Source organism: Geotrypetes seraphini, chromosome 7 (genome assembly GCF_902459505.1).
Source record: "Geotrypetes seraphini chromosome 7, aGeoSer1.1, whole genome shotgun sequence".
NCBI classification, from domain to species: Eukaryota; Metazoa; Chordata; class Amphibia; order Gymnophiona; family Dermophiidae; genus Geotrypetes; species Geotrypetes seraphini.
In genome coordinates this window covers 117,488,413-117,509,468 of record NC_047090.1, presented here as the reverse complement: position 1 = coordinate 117,509,468, position 21,056 = coordinate 117,488,413, and the positions used below count along the sequence as shown (strand labels likewise).

The window sequence follows — 21,056 nt, the reverse complement described above, 5'->3', positions numbered from 1 at the left end:
GCAATGTGGGCCCCACCCCGATCGGCAACGCTTCCCCCCCACTATCGATGGAAAGTAAGACAAGCAAGCAAAGTGGGTAAGAAAGGCAACGGGAACTGTAATTGTGCAAGTGATGCTACTTGCCCAAAGCTTCCCTCTGACGCAGCTTCCTGTTTCCGCCTGGGCGCATGGTGGGGTGGGGCAGGGCAGGGGGGCCCAGTGTACTTGTGTGCCTATGGGCCCTCGAATTAATCCTGCCCTGAGAGTGCCATTGGTTTGTGATTGCCTTCACAAGAGCTGTGTTAACTGCAAAACTCCTGTGCACATTTGCCAGGCAGTTTTTCCCCCATATACAGCACACATATAATTTTAAGTAAAATTTACTTTTATTAAAGTAAAGTTTACTTTAAGCATTGTTGGGCTGTGTTTCAGCACTGGAGCACCCAATTTCTGAGCATCAGCCCACAGGAACCTAAGTCCTTTGTCAAAATGTTGAAATATTTTGACACCCACCAGACAAGACTTAAAATCTGGGATTTCGATCACATTATCCTATATAATAAAAGGTTAGCGGCGCATGCGCTTTTAAAAAAGCGTGATTACTGCCGCTGTGGTGTGTGATCCGTGGCCGTGTTCCATTTTAGAACCCGGCCAACGATCACTCTGACCACTCCCCTCCTCCCGCCCTCACTCACGCTGGAAGCCAGGCAAGCTCTCTTCCTGCCGCGTCCTCGGCAGGGAACACACCTCGGCCCTCATTCGCCGCCGCCGCTGCTGCTGCTGCTGATCCTCCTGAAGAGCAGCCTGCGATGGTGGCCGGCTTTAGTGAACCTCGCAGGCCGCTCTCCAGCCTCGGTAGCACGTTCCCTCTGACGCGATCCCGTGCGTCAGAGGGAACGTGCTACCGAGGCTGGAGAGCGGCCTGCGAGGTTTGCTAAAGCCGGCCACCATCGCAGGCTGCTCTTCAGGAGGATCAGCAGCGTAAGAGGAGCCGCCACCGCACTTTTAAAACTAACCTTCGACTGCAGCAGGCCAGCCCGTGGGAAGGGAAGGGGGAGGGGCCGAACGGAGCAGGCCAAATCGCATGAAGAGAAGGGAGGGGCCGAACGGAGCAGGACAGCTCACGTAAGAGAAGGGAATTGCTTCACAGGGACCTGGAGGGGAAGGGAAATACGCTGCTGCTTCTGCAAAGGAAAGTGTGTGGGGGGGCTTCACAGGGACCTGGAGGGGAACGGACATACCGCTGCTGCTTCTGCAAAGGAAAGTGGGGGGGGGCTTCATAGGGACCTGGAGGGGAACGGAAATACCGCTGCTGCTTCTGCAAAGGAAAGTGTGTGGGGGGGGGGCTTCACAGGGACCTGGAGGGGAACGGAAATACCGCTGCTGCTTCTGCAAAGGAAAGTGGGAGGGCTTCACAGGGACCTGGAGGAGAACGGAAATACCGCTGCTGCTTCTGCAAAGGAAAGTGGGGGAGCTTCACAGGGACCTGGAGGGGAACGGAAATACCGCTGCTCCTTCTGCAAAGGAAAGTGGGGGGGGGGGGGGAAGAGACAGAAAGAAATACAGACAGACAAAGGAGGCCAGGGAGAGACAGACAGAAATAAAGACAGACAGACAAAGGGTGCCAGGGAGAGAGAGAAAAATAGCAGGAGGGAGAGAGACAGAAAGGAAGGAAGAAAGAGACGGGAACAGGGAGAGAGACATAAAGAAAGAAAGACAGACAGGCATATATTCTAGCACCCGTTAATGTAACGGGCTTAAACACTAGTAAAACATAAAATTGTACTGCTTTGCCACCCTCTTTTCAGCCACCCAGCTCTCCTGATTTCTTATATAACCCACCCCTGCCCTTTTCCTGTGAACTGTCTTTGGAATACTTTTATGTTTCATTTATATCAGGGGTGTCCAACCTGCGGACCCGTGAAATATTTTGTGCGGTCCCGGTTGAGGGCGATGCAGTGTTTTCCTCTGTTGCCCCCAGGTGTTTATCGTCTTGCCGGCTCCCTCCTCTGTCTTGCTGCAGCGTTTGTGTGGCCCCAGAAAAAATTTTTGGGGCCAGTGCGGCCCAGGGAAGCCAAAAGGTTGAACACTCCTGATTTATATATTCTGATATTTGTCAACATTTGCTCATTCATGATCTGAAAGGTAATCAAAAATGTATTAAGTTAGTTCATTAAAAGAGGTATACATATTTTTTTGTCTTGTTTTATTTCCATTTCCTTAACATGGCTACCACACCATTTACTTTTGAAAGGAAACTAGTCAATTATGCATGTTAGCCAAGATAGTGTTGATGTGTCTGAGCACTTTATGCAGAGGCATTTATATCCTATTTAGCTCAAGTAGGGTTCAAGGAGGGTCACAAAAGAGAGACAATATGACAATATATGGAATCCAGAATTCAGACTACAAATTAATACTATGGTTTGGTTTATGGTTTATTTTATTTAGTATACTGCTGTTCCTTATACAATAACAGAGCAGTTCACAGAATCAATAAAGTATACAATAAAATTAGCTTCTAAAAAAATTTTTTTTGAAAAATTTAAGATAAAAAAGAAATTAAAAAATTAAAAATTGCAGACTACAATGCTAGTAAATCCAAACCATATCAGAGCTGTCCAACTGAATAGAAAAGGCCTGTTCAAAAAGATAAGGCTGTAGGAGAGATCTAAATTTTCAATACGAAAGTTCAAGACGTACTGAAGATGGAAGAGTTCCAAAGAGAAGGTGAAAGACAGAAAAATGCGCTTTCTAGTAAGTTCGTAGTGAATTGAACGTGGAGAAGGATTAGAAAGACTTTGATCATTCAGAGAGCGTAAATCTCTTTACTGAACAATAAAGACAAATAAGTGAAGGAAAGATATGATGGATTGTCTCAATGATTTGATATAAAAGTCAAGATAAGAATTTTGAATTTAATAGAAAACAGAATCAGAAGCCAGTGGTATTGAAGATATAAGGGAGTAAGATGATCATAATGTGATGTGTTAGAAAGAAGACAAATAGCTGTATTTTGAACAATTTGTAATCTTTGAATCTGAGCCACCGGCAAACCTGCATAAATATTGTTACAATAATCCAGTTTTGAAAGAATCGAGGAATAAATAATAATAATTATTTTTTTAAATTCCTGTTTAAGGAATGAATGAATTGAGAAAAATTGCCTTAAAGAATTAAAACAAGATTTAACTACTGCTGATATTTGACGTTCAAAAGAAAGCTGATCAAGAATAACACCTAAATACCTAAATTGAGTTACCATAGAAAGTGGATTAGACATAAGAGTAGGTGATATATTTGAGATACTGTTCTTACCTGTAATCAACAGCAAAGAGATTTAGAAGAATTAAGATGTAATTTATTATCAGCCAACCATTCTGAAATTAAATGTAAAACAGTAGTCATAAGAGAAACATCAGGACATAAAGAATCACAGAATAAACATTAAGCATGATAAAATAATTCCAAAGTTAAATTAATATATTCATAATCTCCTAATCTTCCACATAACATTTTTTTTACTGTAATATGATAATCTAAGACAGGGGTAGGGAATTCCGGTCCTCGAGAGCCATATTCCAGTCGGGTTTTCAGGATTTCCCCAATGAATATGCATTGAAAGCAGTGAATGCAAATAGATCTCATGCATATTCATTGGGGAAATCCTGAAAACCCGACTGGAATATGGCTGTCGAGGACCGGAGTTCTCTACCCCTGATCTAAGGGGTATGCTTCCTAAGGTGCAAGTGCAAATTCTACACTTAGCACAAGTTAATTTTAGCTGTTAAATACAGTGGTACCTTGGATTACGAGCATAATCCGTTCCAGGAGCATGCTCGTAATCCAAAATGCTCGTTTATCAAAGCGAGTTTCCCCATAGGAAATAATGGAAACTCGCTTTGATGCGTTCCCCCCCCCCCCCGAGAACCGGCATTGCTCCCCTCGAAGCCCCCCCCCCTGCGATCAGGCACCCACCCCTGCGATCCGGCACCCCCCGCCATGATCCGACCTCCCCCCTACACGATTGGGCACCCCCCTCGACACGATCCGACATCCCCCCCGAAACAATTGGGCACTTCCCCGCCGCTTCTTACCCTCATCTGGGCACTCTAGAAGATCGGACTCGTCGTCTGCTGGGCCTTGAGCATCTGAGCATGCTCAAGGCCTGCGAGTTCACGTTCACGTTCAGAACGTGAACTCGCAGGCCTTGAGCATGCTTAAGGCCCAGCAGACGAGGGCCGGTCTTCAAGAGTGCCCAGATGAGGGTAAGAAGCGGCTGGGGGGTGCCCAATCGTGTCGGGGGGGGGGGGGGTCGGATCGTGGCGAGGGGGTGCCCAATCATGGCGGGGGGGATCGGATCGTGGCAGGGGGGTGTCCAATCATGTCGGGGGGGGATCGGATCTTGGCAGGGGGGTGCCGGATCGCAGGGGGGGGGTGCCGTATTGCGGGGGGGGGGGGGGGGCTCGTAAATCGAGCCATGCTCGGTTTCCGAGGCACCGATTTTGCAAATGTTTTGCTCGTCTTGCAAAACACTCGCAAACCGGTGCACTCGTAAACCAAGGTACCACTGTATGTGACAGTAAGAGAGAATGCAGTTACTACACAGTTGAGTTTCCTACTTCTGCATTAATGTCAATTGCAGTTAGCATGAATAGACCTAATGTCATCTAAGTGCCATCTAAGTGCAACTGTGTAATCTGCACTTTTGACAGCTCACGCTAATTACCATACACTAACTACTCTATGCAGTCCACGTCAGTCTCCATCCGTGCCTTGCAAATAAGGGATTTTTACTAGGTTGACTGTTTTCTTTGTGGTAACTGTTGGTGCAGGCCTGCATTAAGTTACTATGCACAAGGTAATTATAATAAGTTTAAAAAGATTTGGGGGCCATTGACGATTTATTCTAGTGATCAGACATCTTAAACACCAGAATATTGGATAAGATAAGGGGGGGTGGGATTATGACGAATAATAATTGATAGTTGTTATTTATTGGTATATGGGCGGGAGGGGTGGGTTTCTTATATAATTATTTATTTGGAATAATACAAATAAGAATGTCAAGTGATGAATTGAGGTATTTCTGAATGACTGTTGTACACTTGTTGTAATTTTTGAAAATGAATAAAGATTAAAAAAAAAAAAAAAAAAAAAAGTTACTATGCACTAAAACCTGCAATGTGCTTAGCTCATTTTAGTAAACCTGCCCCCTAACAGAGTGATCTGCAGCTTGAGGTTGGAAAGAATTGGACATAGTCCAGACCAGGATGCTTATTTATTTTTAAAATATGTTCATCTGTGGTTGTGATAACCTCCTCTCTAAGAACTTTAATTTAGGGCTCCTTTTACAAAGGTGCGCTAGCGTTTTTAGCGCATGCACCGGATTAGTGTGTGCTCCCCGAAAACCTACCGCCTGCTCAAGAGGAGGCGGTAGCGGCTAGCGTGCGCTATTTCGCGCGTTAAGGCCCTAACGCACCTTTGTAAAAGGAGCCCTAACTCTCACTTTCTCTCTGGTATTACATATCTATCCAGTTTGATGCTTGTGTATTTTGAATGTGGATAAAATTAATCATATAAATTCATACAACACTGAGTACAAGCATCTGGATTTGAAAGCACAGAGCAGTGATTTTTTTTTTTAAATTCTTTATTAATTTTTGCATGTTACAACAAGTGTAGCAGATAAACTCATATTAACTTAAAATACACACTTGATTAACTCTCATATAATACATTAAGTATAACATTTCATTACAAATTTATGTGATTTTTAAACTCCTTTTTAGGGGAGCACCTGCCAGTTGGATTTTCAGTATATTTACAGTGAATATATATAAGATTTGCAAGCAGATTTCTCCTGTGCATATGCATTGTGGATACCCTGAAACCCTAACCAGCTGCTGCTCCTCTGGAAGTTTTTACTGCATCCCAGTTGTTTTCAAGCAAGTGAGACATGAGCCTTTCATGAGTCTGTTTTTATATCTTGTTAGGAGAGAATGATTACACACTTTGAAAGATCGAAAATGGAATGAAGAACAGAAGGATGCGGCGTAGAGAACCTGCCTTTACTTTACTTTGAAAGATGGTCAACATCTGGAATTTGTCATACTCCTGACCTGCTGTACTAAGACGAGCAATTGACTCCTACTGATCTGCATCGATATGTTACCCTCAGGAACTGAGCTGAGACCATTGCACATTGTTTTCGTAAACTATGCTGAATGGGACTCCAAAGGATTTTATCAAGGGATGCTAATAAACATTCTGAAAAAAATGTACTATGTAACTGCCAGTCCCAGGCTAGAAGTTTGAGATAACCACACTTTCTCTGTTTTGGAATATAATTTAAACTGTGTCAGAAGTTTTTGTGGCTGCCTGATCAAGGAATGTGATAAGATTGCAAGTAAGCTTCCATCGTGGTTTCTGCTTTTATAAATTTCTTAATACTTTTCATTTCTAGGCATGGGGTTAGTACAGTAGAAATGAATAGGCATCTGGCCTTTTGATTTATAATCTTTTTATGACTCATCACTTCTGTTCAAAGCAGAGAAAGACACGATGTGTAAATTATCTGCTATTATGACTTTTTTGTTTACAAGATAGGTTACATAGTAACAGGTTTTATATTTTCAATGTGACTTTTAAATCTTCAGATAACAGTCAAATGAACAATACCATTTGTATATAGCAACCCATGACGTAGCACTACTTTGGAAGGGAGGGGAAAGAGGCTATTGGAGGCAAAAGAACATCCTTTAAAGAACGGAAAAAAGGATCTAAATGAAGAAAATAAAAAGCAATATAAGCACTGGCAAGTTAGATGGAAAGCATTGACAAGGAAGGCTTCTAGAGAATATAAAGAGAAACTTGCCAAAGAGGCAAAACCTCATAGTAACAACTTTTTCAGGCACATCAGAAACGGAAACCCTAAGGGAATCCATGGGACCATTGGATCATATTGAGCAAAGGGGGCACTACTATGGATAAGACCATAGTAGAGAGAAGGATATATTATTTGTTTCTGTCTTTATGGAAGATTAATATCTACCTGACCTAAATGACATAGATACAATGAAAATCCAATATTAATACGAGGGTCATTTCATAAATAATGCACACTATTTTTTTTTTTTTTAATTTATTTGGGGTTTTTTTTCCCCAAATATTTCTTTACAATCCTTCAATATAGTCTCTCTGCTTTGCAATGACTGAGTCCCAGCGTCTGGGAAGCTTCCCTTATTCCAGCCAAGACACCACTTTTGTTCAGTTGCCGAATGGCTTGGGTACCGACGGAAGAAAGCTCTTCCAGAGATGCAAAACGATGTCCACACATAGGTTGTTTCAACTTTGGAAAAAGGTTGAAGTCTGGTGGACTCATGTCTGGACTGTAGGGAGCATGAGGTAACACCTCCCAGCTGTGTTTGTGTAGTTTTTCAATGACGAGTGGAGAGTTCCATCTTCTCCATGACCAAAAAAATTTCAATGAGCTCAATCAAAAGTCAAAAAATGATGATTTTTTACTTACAATCATGAAGGCATCATCATCACAGATAAAGTTCCATGTAGAAGAAGTGTCACAGCAGTGTATTATCGTAATTTCTTTTGCAAAAAATGCGCAGAAAAATGCACAAAGCTCGACCTTAGTTGCTCTTGGCTGGGCCACTCATTCGTAACATCAATACTTACCCTCACATAGGGAATGTTGTCATTGAAAAACTATGCAAATACGACTGGGGAGGATGTTATCGCATGCTCCCTACAGTCCAGACATGAGCCCACCAGACTTTGACCTTTTTCCAAAATTGGAACAACCTATGCGTGGACATCGTTTTGCATCTCTGGAAGAGCTTTCTTCCATCGGTACCCAAGCCATTTGGCAACTGAACAAAAGTGGTGTCTTGGCTGGAATAATGAAGCTTCCTGGACGTTGGGACTCAAGTCATTGCAAAGCAGGGAGATTATAATGCAGGATTGTAAAGAAATACTTGAAAAAAAATAAAACATATAAATTAAAAAAATTAGTGGGCATTATTTATGAAATGACCCTCGTAATATACAACACTTCCAAATGGACAGTGCAAGGTAAAGAGAAAAACACAGGCCAAAAATGATAAACTCAGGGGAAGAAAAAGCATCAGAAACAAACCCTCCCACCCCACAAAAGTGGTTCAAGGTGTTCTGGCAAAAACCTCATTGGCATAAAAAACCTCCCCTGGGAAAGGAAAAGGCTCGGTGCGGTGCAATCATCATGACAGAAAAGGAAATTTTTAACTTATCTCAAACAAACGATCGGTACATTAACGATGACCAGCGTTTCACAATTCTGCTGCCTCAGGGTGTGACTAATCCGATCACAAACTTTTAACGTGGGACTCATGAACGTGTCTCCCTGCTCATTTCCCCCTCCTCCCCTTACAAAACTGTAGTGTGGTTTTTAGTGCTAGCTGCGGCAGTAACAGCTCTGACGTTCTTAGGAATTCTATGAGTATTGGGGCTGTAACTGCCAGGGCCGGCGCTAAAAACCGCACTACAGTTTTGTAAAAGGAGGGGGTTAAAGAGGTCTCAAATGGCAGTGCTGAAAAAGTTTTGTATGGAAGAAAGGCCAAAAATTCTGCAAGGGTGGTGTAAGGCCTGATCAAGGAGGTGCCAACAATTATTGAATGAATGGTTTATCTACTTTTTCACACAAGGATGCTTACTGTTGAATAAATAATTAAAATATATCCTTTTTTTCTAGAGTTATGTTTTTTCTCCTATCAAGGTTTACACAGAAATGAAAAATGACAGCAAAGAAAATTTTGATTCTGACTGAGGGTACTACAGGGATAGAAAACTCATAGAGGACATTTGCATAGCTGCACTGTGTTCCTACTTCTACACCAGGGGTGTCCAACCTTTTAGCTTCTCTGGGCCGCATTGGCCGAAAAAAATGTTTCTGGGGCCGAGCAAACGCTGCAGCAAGACAGAGGAGGGAGCAGGCAAGACAGTAAACACCCGGGGGCAGCAGAGGAAAACACTGCATCACCCTCGACCAGGGCCGCACAAAATACTTCACTGGGCCACAGGTTGGACACCCCTGTTCTACACATTCACATATCATTATGGTTTGGAACAGGACCTTCTACTGCAACAATTTGGCCAGACAGCACTTTAGGATCCAGTTGGCTTCTAAACTCCAGCTCCTCTAACACATTCCCCTCTCTCTCTGGCCCATTTACTTTAGTTCAGTTCCAAGCTTTTCTTTTTTTTATTGTTTGTTAGTGTTGGCTCTTTAGCTCCCTTTTATTTTAGGCAGCTAGTTAGCTAGGATGACCCATATATGGCTGAGGATTCAAAGAAAGTACTTAACTGTAGCAGGCACTCTCCAAGGACAGCACAGCTCATAGTCTTACATACCGGTATGTCCTGCCTCTCCCCTAGTCATTTTATTTTTTTAACACCCCTCCTTTTTTTTTTTTTTTTCACAAAGCCAAAGTGCGGTAACAGCTTCAGCACTCGTAGAATTCCTATGAGCATCAGAGCTGTTACCACCATGGCTGGTGCAAAAACTGCGCCACAGTTTTGTAAAAACAAAAAAAGTTTGGGGTAAGCTAGTAACTTAACTGGCTAAGTCCCACATGATAGTGGCAGTTGGGAAGATGTGTGTGTATAAAGCACAGTGCAACATTCCCAAAAGTTTGTGTAAACAAACTTGAGGGTATTGCTCTCACAGACTGTTGTCATGCCATCACCTATAAGTAAAACTATGTAGCCTGTTGTCCTTGGAGAATGCCTGCCCCAGATCAATGATTTTGCTTCCCCCAATACTGATTGCTTGATATCGCACCTTGCAGACATATCTACAACGCATGATGCAAAACATCCACTGATTCAATTTCACTGCATAATACATAATCTGCGCCAAAGAAAGCAGCAAAAAACTTGACGATGTCCTCAAAGATGTAACAAAAATGGTGAACTTCATCATGGCGCGTGCTCTTAATTTTCGACAATTTCAAGCCCTTCTTGATGAGGCACAATATAACACTTTACTGATGTACAATAATGTCCGGTGGCTGAGCAGAGGACGAGTGTTAGAGAGATTTGTGGCCTGCTTGGAAGAAGTTAGGCTATTTATAAACGAAAAGGGGGAAGACTATCTTCAACTCACCAACATGGCCTGGCTTACCAACCTCATGTTCTTTACAGATTTTATTAACCACTTTAATGTACTAAACAAAAAATTACAAGGCATGGGAAAAACAGCAGAAAGCATGTTTAGTGACATCAAAGCTTTTGAGAGAAAATTGCATGTTTTTGAAAAAGACCTTGAGAGTGGACAGCTAAAATATTTTCCCAACCTAAAAATACATTTGGATAATTCTACAACATTTGTGGACAGTCATAAAAAACACCAAGAAATCCACAAAGCATATTCCACCATTGTAGCCGAAGCAAAGGAGAATTTTAGTAAAAGATTTTCTCAGTTCCGTAAGATGGAGACAACCCTTTCATTTATAACTTCCCCAGAAAAGTCCACATTTGAAGATCTTGATCTTTCCTGCTTACAGTGGTTGGATATTCAAAATTTGGAAATGGAGCTACTGGAATTTCAAGAAAGCTCTATCTGGAAAAGTAAATTCAATGACCTGCGGGCGGCTCTTGAACGTATTGAGTGTGAAAGGGTGACAAATGAAATCACCGCTAGCAGTTCTGAAAATGAAATCCTAAAAGCGTGGAATTCTCTGCCAGACAATTTTAAGTCCATGAAAGCACTTGGGATTGCTCTTCTTACTTTGTTTGGGTCATCCTATGCTTGTGAGCAGCTGTTTTGGGCTTTGAATCATACAAAATCTGATGCTAGAAACAGATTAACGGATGACATGAGTGCTGCATGTGTTGCTCTGAAATTAACGCACTATGAGCCAAGGATTGACAAGTTATCAGCATGTATGCAACAACAAAAATCACATTAATTTTTTTCAGAGCATGCCCAATTCATATGTTTACATGAAGCAGTGTTTTCAGTTTGCAGTTAAGATACTTTCTAAGTTATTTAAATATTATTTAAAGATGTTATTTAAAAAAGGGACTTTACATGGCCCTGTTGTATTCCAATCTGGAATTTCCAATAAAAACGGTTGGTTTAATTGAAAGCTCTTTTGTTTTCTTTACATCATATTATTAGAAATGTAATGATTTAACTATTTTCTAATTTGATTATAAATTTTACAAAAAAACATGTATAGACTCTTTGGGAATACACACCGAGTCTTGACACAGTTAACAGTTTTAAGAAGTTTATCTTTTTTTTTTACTCAGGATACATTTGACATGTTATGTGAATAATACATTTAAAATATATTGTGTAACTGAATCAAATTCTTCCTAAATTCATTAAATTGAATGAAATCATTAAAACATTATAAATTGCCAATAAATTGAAATGAAAACCAAAGGATTGTGAATCAAATTGATTCTCTGACAATACAAAGATTCCAACCATTAAAAATTATGTTACATAGTTCAGGCAACTTTATAAAGAGTTTTTAGATACTAAAATCTTGTTATTAAGGTTTAATTGACGTGCTGGCACTTTGAGGAAATTCTTTGGTTTTGTGCGGCAGTTTGGGCACTCGGGCTCAAAAAGGTTAGCCATCACTGTACTAGATGGAAGGGTTGGAGAAAGAGGGTACATGATGGAAGGAGAGGATAAACAAAAGGAGGGCACATGATGGGGAGAAAAGGATTGAGTTAGGGAAACACTGGAGGGGTGAGGGAAAGAGGTGGCAAGCCTTAGGTAGACAGTAAAAAAGGACACTGATGAGAGGGTAGTAAGAACGTAATCTAGACAGATGCAGTAAATAAATTAAAAAGGAATGCTCGGTCTTCATTTTTAAGTTCAGTCATAACATCTTTTTTTCAAACAAATGTTAGAATGAAGAAATCTTTAACAGTGAACTAACATTGGGACTCATACATCAGCCTTTCAAATTACATTCACTTCTCAATAATAACTCATAACATCGTTCAGTTGGGCAATTATTGGCCGCAGCTTTATTTCATATTGCAAACATTAAATTTGAAACTTTTATAAACATAAACAAACTCAGCATTTAACCATTTAAGATTTACTTCTAAGAGCTGCTCGGTACCGACACTAGCTCCCTTATCCAAACTTTCGTTTAACTCCCGGTGACTTACGGTGTCGTCAAGCCACCTCCACTCGTGGCGGTGTCGCCCACGAGGACATATTTACAATTCACCATCATAGGTCTTCAATTAAATTCGCCTCTAATAAAGGCTCTACCCTTAGGCCCCCCAAACCTAATGGCTGCGACCGACACCCCCCCCCCATCTTCACCCCATTCCAATACATCCCCTAGCGGTGGGAGGGAGGGAAACTCAAATCCCTATACTCTCCCCTTTTCTCTGTTAACTCTATAACTTTGGCCGCCAATTTCTTTCTCTCTTCACCTAGGGAAACTCCACCCCTTTCTTTCTTTCCCCCAATCCCCTCACTCCTATTACCCTCCAATCAAAACGATCCCTTGTTGCTATCCCTTTGACTCCTATACCTTTTACCCATCCTAAATAACAAAAACCCCCTTGCAGGCTTTGATGTCGCCCACTGTTAGTGGCCACCCAGTTTAACTGCGTGGCCTTTTTAACATTGGGACTCATACATCAGCCTTTCAAATTACATTCACTTCTCAATAATAACTCATAACATCGTTCAGTTGGGCAATTATTGGCCGCAGCTTTATTTCATATTGCAAACATTAAATTTGAAACTTTTATAAACATAAACAAACTCAGCATTTAACCATTTAAGATTTACTTCTAAGAGCTGCTCGGTACCGACACTAGCTCCCTTATCCAAACTTTCGTTTAACTCCCGGTGACTTACGGTGTCGTCAAGCCACCTCCACTCGTGGCGGTGTCGCCCACGAGGACATATTTACAATTCACCATCATAGGTCTTCAATTAAATTCGCCTCTAATAAAGGCTCTACCCTTAGGCCACTAGCAGTGACAGAACTTCTTGTTACTGCTCCCCCCCTACAGCTGCAGCCATCTAGCCCACTAAACAATGTTGTAACAAATCTTGAATCTCACTGAGAAAAATATTAACCCCAATTACAGATAAATGCACCCCATCTGGGCGAAATAAGCCCGGGCAATCCACAGAAATGAGGTCATGGACCAATACCAGACCCCCCATCATAGCTACAAATTTAGAAACTTCTGTATTCACTCGCCTGCGAAGGCGCTCAATCGCAGCAGGCTTCCTTGCTCCCTTCCAGCAACGACGAGGAAGAATATGTGACCAAACAACACGCACTGCTGGGAAGGAGCAAGCAACAGACAGTAAATCTTGTTTTATCTGCCGAATTAATGCCACTCCAGTTAAAGAGCATAGGTCATTACCACCCAAATGCACCAAAATAAGCACTGGAGATGAGAAACGATGAGCTTGATGCAAGGTAGGCAAGAGTTGCTCCCAAATCATTCCTCGAATGGCAAGCCAGCGAATTCGTATGCCAGCCTCAGCCAGTCCCAGATTGTGGCCCCATCTGGATTCACGGGCATGCTTATGAGCCCAAAACATGTGAGAATGTCCACAAAGCCAAACGCATATATCCTTAGACAAAGGTAGAAGTGGTCGAGGATCTGCAAAAAATAAAACCACACTAAAAACATCAGCATCACACCACTCTATTACAATGCGTCCCTCACATAACCCTTATATTGGCTGGAACGCCACCTTCCCACTCTTTGAATCAGTTCCGCAGAGGCCCCAGCAAGCGCTGCTGAAGTGGCTGCTCCAATGCGAAATGAATGTGTTCCAAATTCGCAAGGATCATAACCCAAGGCTGCCACACTCTTCTTTACTAGGGCTGCAAACTGATAACGAGTCAAAGGTAACCTATTCAAGTGCACCAACCAATAAAGACCCCCAGAAGGCCGTATTGCCCTGTACAGGTGAGCCAATCGAATTGGGCATATCACTAGATTATGCGATCTCCTCAATACAGACCATACTCCTCTACCTTCCTGATCCGTTTTAGACCTCCTGAAATATAACCGCAAGTAAGATTCTTCCAGCATGACATCTTGCAAAAGCATCCCAGTTTCACCCCTGGCTCGTTGCGATGGCGCTACTAACTCACCAACTCTACACGCCGCAAAAAATGCCACTACAAAAGCCAATTGAAACAATATGGCCTCATACTCAGAGTAGCAAATGGTTGAAAGCTGACTACACAGCGAAACCAAAATGTCAGAAGTAATAGGACGGCGGCATAAGCGCGGACGGTACACCACTCCCGCTCGCGCATAACCCTTCAACATCTGTTTGACTATAAATGTGCCAGTGACCTGAGGCCACTTATAAAGACGAGACACAAAAGCCAAACTTGCCAAAGTTTGAGACACCATCGCAAAAGACCAACCCTGCCGTGCACTATAAGCAATAAATTGCACAAGTGCCTGTTCTGATACAGGGAACTGCCAACTGTCTGGTCCTTGGTCCAAAAAGAACATCAAACGCCTCCATCCAGCTGCATAAGATTTCCAGGTATTCGGGGCTAATGATCGATGCAAGAGCTGCCAACTGCCTGCTGGAAGATCTCCCATAATTCCTCCCGCATGGGCGTCGGGAAGCCATCCGCTGCAGGAGCCAGCGCCCTGAAACGTGACCACTGCAAACGAGAAAGGGCATCAGCGATTTCATTGCACACCCCTGGCACATGCCGTGCCGATAAACAGACATTCAGCCGCAGGCAAGCCAACACAATCATTCTCAACAATGCCACCAATCTGGCGCATTTAGCCGACTGGCGATTAAGCGCCGAGACCACCGCCATATTGTCGGAATAGATGACTACTTTTTTGTTGGCCAACCTAACACCCCAAGTATCCAACGCTACCCATACCGGAAACAGTTCAAGTAACGCAATATTGTCACATAATCCCAAGGATTGCCACCACAGGGGCCATGGATGAGCACACCATGCCCCGCCGAAAAACACACCAAATCCTATCTCCCCTGAGGCATCCGTAAACAATTGCAGATCAGAATTAGATACCGCCGAAGCTTGCCAAATAGATACCCCATTGAAGGACAACAAAAATGAATGCCAAAGTCTCAAATCGTCCCGAACAGCCCGAGTCAAACGAACTTTATGATGCGGCTTCTTCAAACCCACCGACAATAATGCCAATCGCCGCGAAAATACTCTCCCCATCGGAATGACTCGAACAGCAAAATTGAAATGGCCTACCAATGTTTGAATGTCTCGTAAACTCAATTTCTTCCGTACACAGGCAGAGCCAATAACTTCCACCAAAGCTTGCACTTTTCCCCAAGGAAGACGGGATTCCATCCGAATGGAATCCAGTTCAATCCCTAAAAATATTAAAGTTGTCACAGGCCCTTCACACTTCGTGTGAGCCAATGGAATCCCTAATGCTTCTGCTACAGCTTGAAAAGCGGACATCAAAACAGCACATTCCTTGGAAGCCGGAGCTCCAACAAATAAAAAATCGTCCAAATAATGGACAATGGAACTCATCCCACTCACTTGCCTGACCACCCAATGAACAAAAGTGGAAAATGCCTCAAAGTAATTACATGAGATAGAACATCCCATTGGCATACATTTGTCGAAATAATATGCACCCTCAAATTGAAATCCTAATAAGTGAAATGCAGTAGGATGGACTGGCAACAAACGGAATGCTGATTCGATGTCGGCCTTAGCCATCAAGGACCCCTGACCAAATGTCCGCACCAATGCCACCGCCTCATCAAAAGAAGCATATTGTACTCTACAGAAAAGCGGATCAATGAAATCATTAACACTAGAACCCGCTGGGTAAGACAAATTGTGTATAAGCCGAAAACTACCGGGTTCCTTTTTTGGGATAATACCTAACGGGGATATTACAAACTCCTGGAACGGCGGAACCCGAAAAGGCCCCGCAATCCTACCCAAACTCAGTTCCTTCTGTAGCTTAGCACCAACCACATCAGCATGCAAAGCGACAGAGGGAGCATTCCGGGCGCGATGTTGCAAGTGCGGTCCCTCAAATGGTATTGGAAAACCCTCAGTAAATCCAACCCCCAAAAGATATGCATCCCCCCTATTGGGATACACATTCAACCATAACCGTAAAACCAAATTATTGATGGGGGAAGGAGCTTTGTCCACCACTCCGTGCCGCAAAAGGTCTGGAAGTTCCTGAAAACTGTCCACGACTGAATTGCATGTCTCCCGAACAACGAAAGGCAGGGTGACCTCCCGCACATTGACTACAACAGTGTCGGAAACGACAGGTAGTACGGGTACATCGTCCCGCATTAAACTGAAAACATGCTGGTGGCAAATTTCCCCCTTTTCCACTAACACCTCTCCCAGCTCCCAACTCTGCCCCGACACCCACTGCTGGCGGAGCCCAACGAGGACCTCCCGCTCCCGACCCTCCAGGAATATTTCCCCCCCCAAACTGTCCCTCCACAGAACCCTGTGCCCGAAAGGACGCACCCCGGGAAGGAGTCATTTCCACCAGCCACAGATCAACGTCCCGTACTCCCCAACAATCCGCTTTATCCCGGACCATACTTTTCCGAAACTGCTCGTCATAATTGAGCCAAAACCATCCCCCATACGTCCTGTAAGCCCTCAATATGAGATCTGCATAGCGCAATAACCCTGAATACAATTCCGGACGAGCCTCACCTAAAACACTAGCAAAAACATTAAATCCAAGTAACCAATTAAAGATATTCTTTGCTACCCGTCCCCCTTTTCTTTTTTCGTCTGTTTTACTGCCATCTTTATTCTGCACCCCCGTATTATCACGTGCTAAAAGTGTAAAGAAATCAATAAACTTTCCCTTTAAAATTTTACGCTTCCACTTCGGAGAAATATGACAATCCAAGGGGGCAATAGAACACAATGTGTGACCCTTCCTAGATAATCCCGGCACTCCACCCTCACTCGGACGAGACCCCCCAACACTTGGCAGCCCCGAACTAATTAACACATCCTCCTCCGAAGAAGAGGAGGAAGAATCCGAAGACCCCGACGTGTCCGTAGACTCCCACACCGACAACGGATCTGTCCCAACCAAACGCCGCTGACGCTTCTCCGAATCCATACGTTTAACTACATGTCTCAAACGTTTTAAAAATTTTTTATCCCTTAAACTTTTACGCAGCGCTTTTTTACCAGAATGCTTTAAACCCAAAGATTGCCCCTCTCTAGCCGAGTCCCCCTCCTCGCCTGCCCGAACCTCCCCTAAAGCAGTAAGTAATGAATGCACCAACTCACCAGATGTCCGCGGTATCGCTGCAACACTGGTACTAGCCACTGCCACTTCAGGAGTCCCCAAACAGACATTGGATGGTCCAGGAACTGGAGCCTCATCACCCACCGAAGCTTCAGCCACCTGCCCCCCGGTAACCATAACCGGGTGCATAGCTGCTCCGGGGCCTGTACCACCAGTCTTGCTTCCTTTAGTCTGTTGCTTCCGAGGAGCCTGCTGTTTCCTAGGAGTCTTACCGGCACTCAATGAAACCCCACTCCCCGCCCCTTTTGTAGCCTTCTTTCCTCCTTTCCCACTCTGGGCACCCTTATTACCAGTGTTCCGTGCCCCACCCATACCTCCTCCCCCCCTACCGTGCAAACAAATTGCTTCTCTAGTCCCCCAACACACACCTCTCACCCTGCCGCTGTAAACCACACAATCACTGCTCCCAAGGACCTGCCCCCCCTCAGGAAACACCAGCCACAGCAGAAGTCCTAGCACACCAAGCCCGTTTTTTTTTTTTTTTTTTTTTTACTGAAACTACTTGCCTAAATCCTCTGCAGTCCCCAACAACTCCCCCCCCCCCCTCCCAAACAGACAGCTCTTGACTCACCAACGCCGTCTCACCGGCAAACTAAATACTTAAGTTGACCCTCCGAAGAATAATGTAACTCCCGCCGTCTCAAACCACGAACTCCGACGACGCCACACAGAATCTGACGCTCCTCCCTCCTATCTCACTCGCGGTACACCACTGCCCGTTTTTTTTTTTTTTTGAAATTACTGCAAGCCACACGCTGCAAAGACCCGAACGGCAAGCTTAGATAAATGGGACCGCGAAAGCGAGGACTTACCCGACGGGGCCCAACAGACCACGAAGAGCAAATTACACTCTCCTCACCGAAACTGCCGCTACCAACCGCACTCCTCGACAAGTAAGGGCCAAAACGTAAGGAAAAAACCCCCAAGTAAATAAATGTCCCCCCCCCCCCAAACCTCCCAAAAACCTAAATATAATTAATTAAACAAACTCAAATCCCTATACTCTCCCCTTTTCTCTGTTGACTCTATAACTTTGGCCGCCAATTTCTTTCTCTCTTCACCTAGGGAAACTCCACCCCTTTCTTTCTTTCCCCCAATCCCCTCACTCCTATTACCCTCCAATCAAAACGATCCCTTGTTGCTATCCCTTTGACTCCTATACCTTTTACCCATCCTAAATAACAAAAACCCCCTTGCAGGCTTTGATGTCGCCCACTGTTAGTGGCCACCCAGTTTAACTGCGTGGCCTTTTTTAATGTATCATCTTCTTATTGACAAATTCTGTGTTTCTTTAGGGGACAAATATTCTTTGTGTAGTTTCTTCAACTTCTTAATGATGGCTCGATGCCATACTGCCATCTCTGAATCGCATGCCAACTTATAGCTTGCCAATAAAGGTTTTCCTATGGCATAGTGATGAAAACTGACCAGTTGAATATCCAATCCTCATGGCAGTCTAGCAGTTGACAGCTAACAGACTTGACTTCCCAAGCATTCAAGTTTGTAAAGATCTGGAATGAACTCCCTGACTCCATTAGGCTTATAGGCCAGCTATAATTATTTCATAAATCCCTGAAAAATTTGTTCTCGCAATTTTTAAATGGTTTAACTACAGTCTCGATGAAATGATAATACTATAGTTCTTATTTCTCTCATGTTTTTTTGCTATAGTCTTAATTATATGTGAACCGAGTCGAGCTCCATTGGGAGATGACCCGGTATATAAACCGAAGATTAGATTAGATTTTGGGCTCCAGCCCCTCCCCCCAAATCAGCTTTATGGCTACACCTCTGAATACAGTACAAAAATATATGTGATGCACATATACTACTACTACTACTTATCACATATAGCATTGAAAGGTGTACGCAGTGCTGTACATTTTGACATTTAATAGACGGTCCCTGCTAGGCACAGCTTACAATCTAACTTGGTGGACCACGGCAGAAAGAAAGCAGGGAGAGGAGTTGCAGGCAGCGGTTCAGAATAGATGAAGGAAAACGTGCCAGTCCACAGGGGCCCCCCTAGAGCCTTGGGACCCAGAGCAGTTGCCCTTTTACTCCCCATGGCTACATTCTACTGCACTGTTTAAAAGACAGTAACAGTGGCCTAGCAATGGTAGGAAGCACTCAGGGCAGTGGTACCCCCTGCTCCCTCCTCTGCACCCCTTGCTCCTTCTTCCTTGTGCCTCCCTCCCCTCCCCCAAACCTCTTTAAATCTTCACCAACGTGAGCAGCTTCTCTGGCCTGTTGCTCGTGCTGGTGTTGGCTTTCCTTCTGCTGTCACTTCCTGGCCCCACCACCTGGAAGTGATTTCAGAGGGGAGCCAGGCGGGCATGAGCAATTGGCTGGAAAAGTTGCTTGTGCTGGAAAAGATTTAAATCAGTGGGGGCTGGGGAAGGGAGGGTTCAAGTGTGGCGTGGAGGGGGTGAAGAGGTGCTGGCACCCCCCCAAGATGGTGTCTGGGGCGGTCCACTCCCCCCCCTTTATTATGCCACTGGAGAGTAAGTCACTTGCCTAGTAATCAGTTTAAATAAGTTGACCTGTTTACTAAAAATCACCTTTTATTTAAATTATTTATTTATTAAACAAATTTTATATATCGTTTAAAAACTAAACGATTTACATAATTTATATACACAGTATTTAAAATGAAGCCATAATAAAAGCAAATACATGATAAAATAGACAAGTAATAAAATAAACATTCATACAATCTTCTGGGAAATGACAAAGGGCTCCTTTTATCAAGGCGCACTACGGGGGTTAGCGTGTCGGACATTTCATCACACGCTAACCCCCGGGGCAGCCTAAAATCCTAACACCTTGTCAATGGAGGCGTTAGGTACTAGCCAGCAGGCGGTTTAATGCGCGGTATTCCATGTGTTAAACCGCTACCGCGCCTTTGTAAAAGGACCCCAAAGTGTTGCTGTTTCTTTTATCCACTGCCTGGATAAGCTACAGCTGGGGTTTTTTTTTTTCCTTAGCTATTTATGCAATTTTAAATATCTTACATATTTTTTTTTCCAATTCTTTATTCATTTTCCAAATTACAATAAGTGCAACAATATATTCAAACAAATTAACAATAATTATGTCACTTAACAATCTTCAATGGTACAAATGATATGCTCTTATCTCCCACCCCTCCCACCCTTTCTTATCCTAGAAACAATACTCAGGGATCTCAAAGTCCCTCCTTGAGGGCCAGCAATCCAGTCGGGTTTTCAGGATTTCCTCAATGAATATGCATTGAAAGCAGTGCATGCACATAGATCTCATGCATATTCATTGGGGAAATCCTGAAAATCTGACTGGATTGTGGCCCTCAAGGAGGGACTTTGAGATCCTGCCTTATACCATATATAAAATAAATTTACCCTTCATCCCTCACTCCTTACATATCTACATATCTTACATATTTTTAAATTTTTTTTTATTGTAAACCGACCACATACTTGTGATGGTCGGTAATGGTATATCAAATTACAAATAAACTTGAAACTTCTGATGGAATGAAGATGTCAGCAAGGACCTCCCTGTAGTGTAAACGGATAGCAGTTGTGGCAAAAAAAAGAAAAAAGAGGTCTGCTTGTAAAGGTAGTCCAGGATCCGTGCGATCCTGGGAACTTCTGCACATTCTTCTGCTTTGCTTTTTTTTTTTTTTTTTAAACAGTTCTGTAAAATGAGAATCCTGGATCATAGTCCTGCTATCCTGGTTTTACCTTGTTCCG

The 21,056-nt window shown here is 43.3% G+C and overlaps 1 protein-coding gene across 2 annotated transcripts in view; it reads left to right on the top strand.

Annotated features, from left to right (window-relative positions):
• TMEM87A (transmembrane protein 87A) overlaps positions 1-7,046 on the top strand; it is an 82,793-nt gene extending 75,747 nt beyond the window's left edge. For both annotated transcript variants that reach the window (XM_033952878.1, XM_033952879.1), the window contains exon 18: positions 5,976-7,046. In XM_033952878.1, coding sequence (XP_033808769.1) covers positions 5,976-6,017 — 42 coding nt within the window. In that variant the 3' untranslated portion in view covers positions 6,018-7,046. The remainder of the gene's footprint in view (positions 1-5,975) is intronic.
• Positions 7,047-21,056: the final 14,010 nt, after the last annotated feature.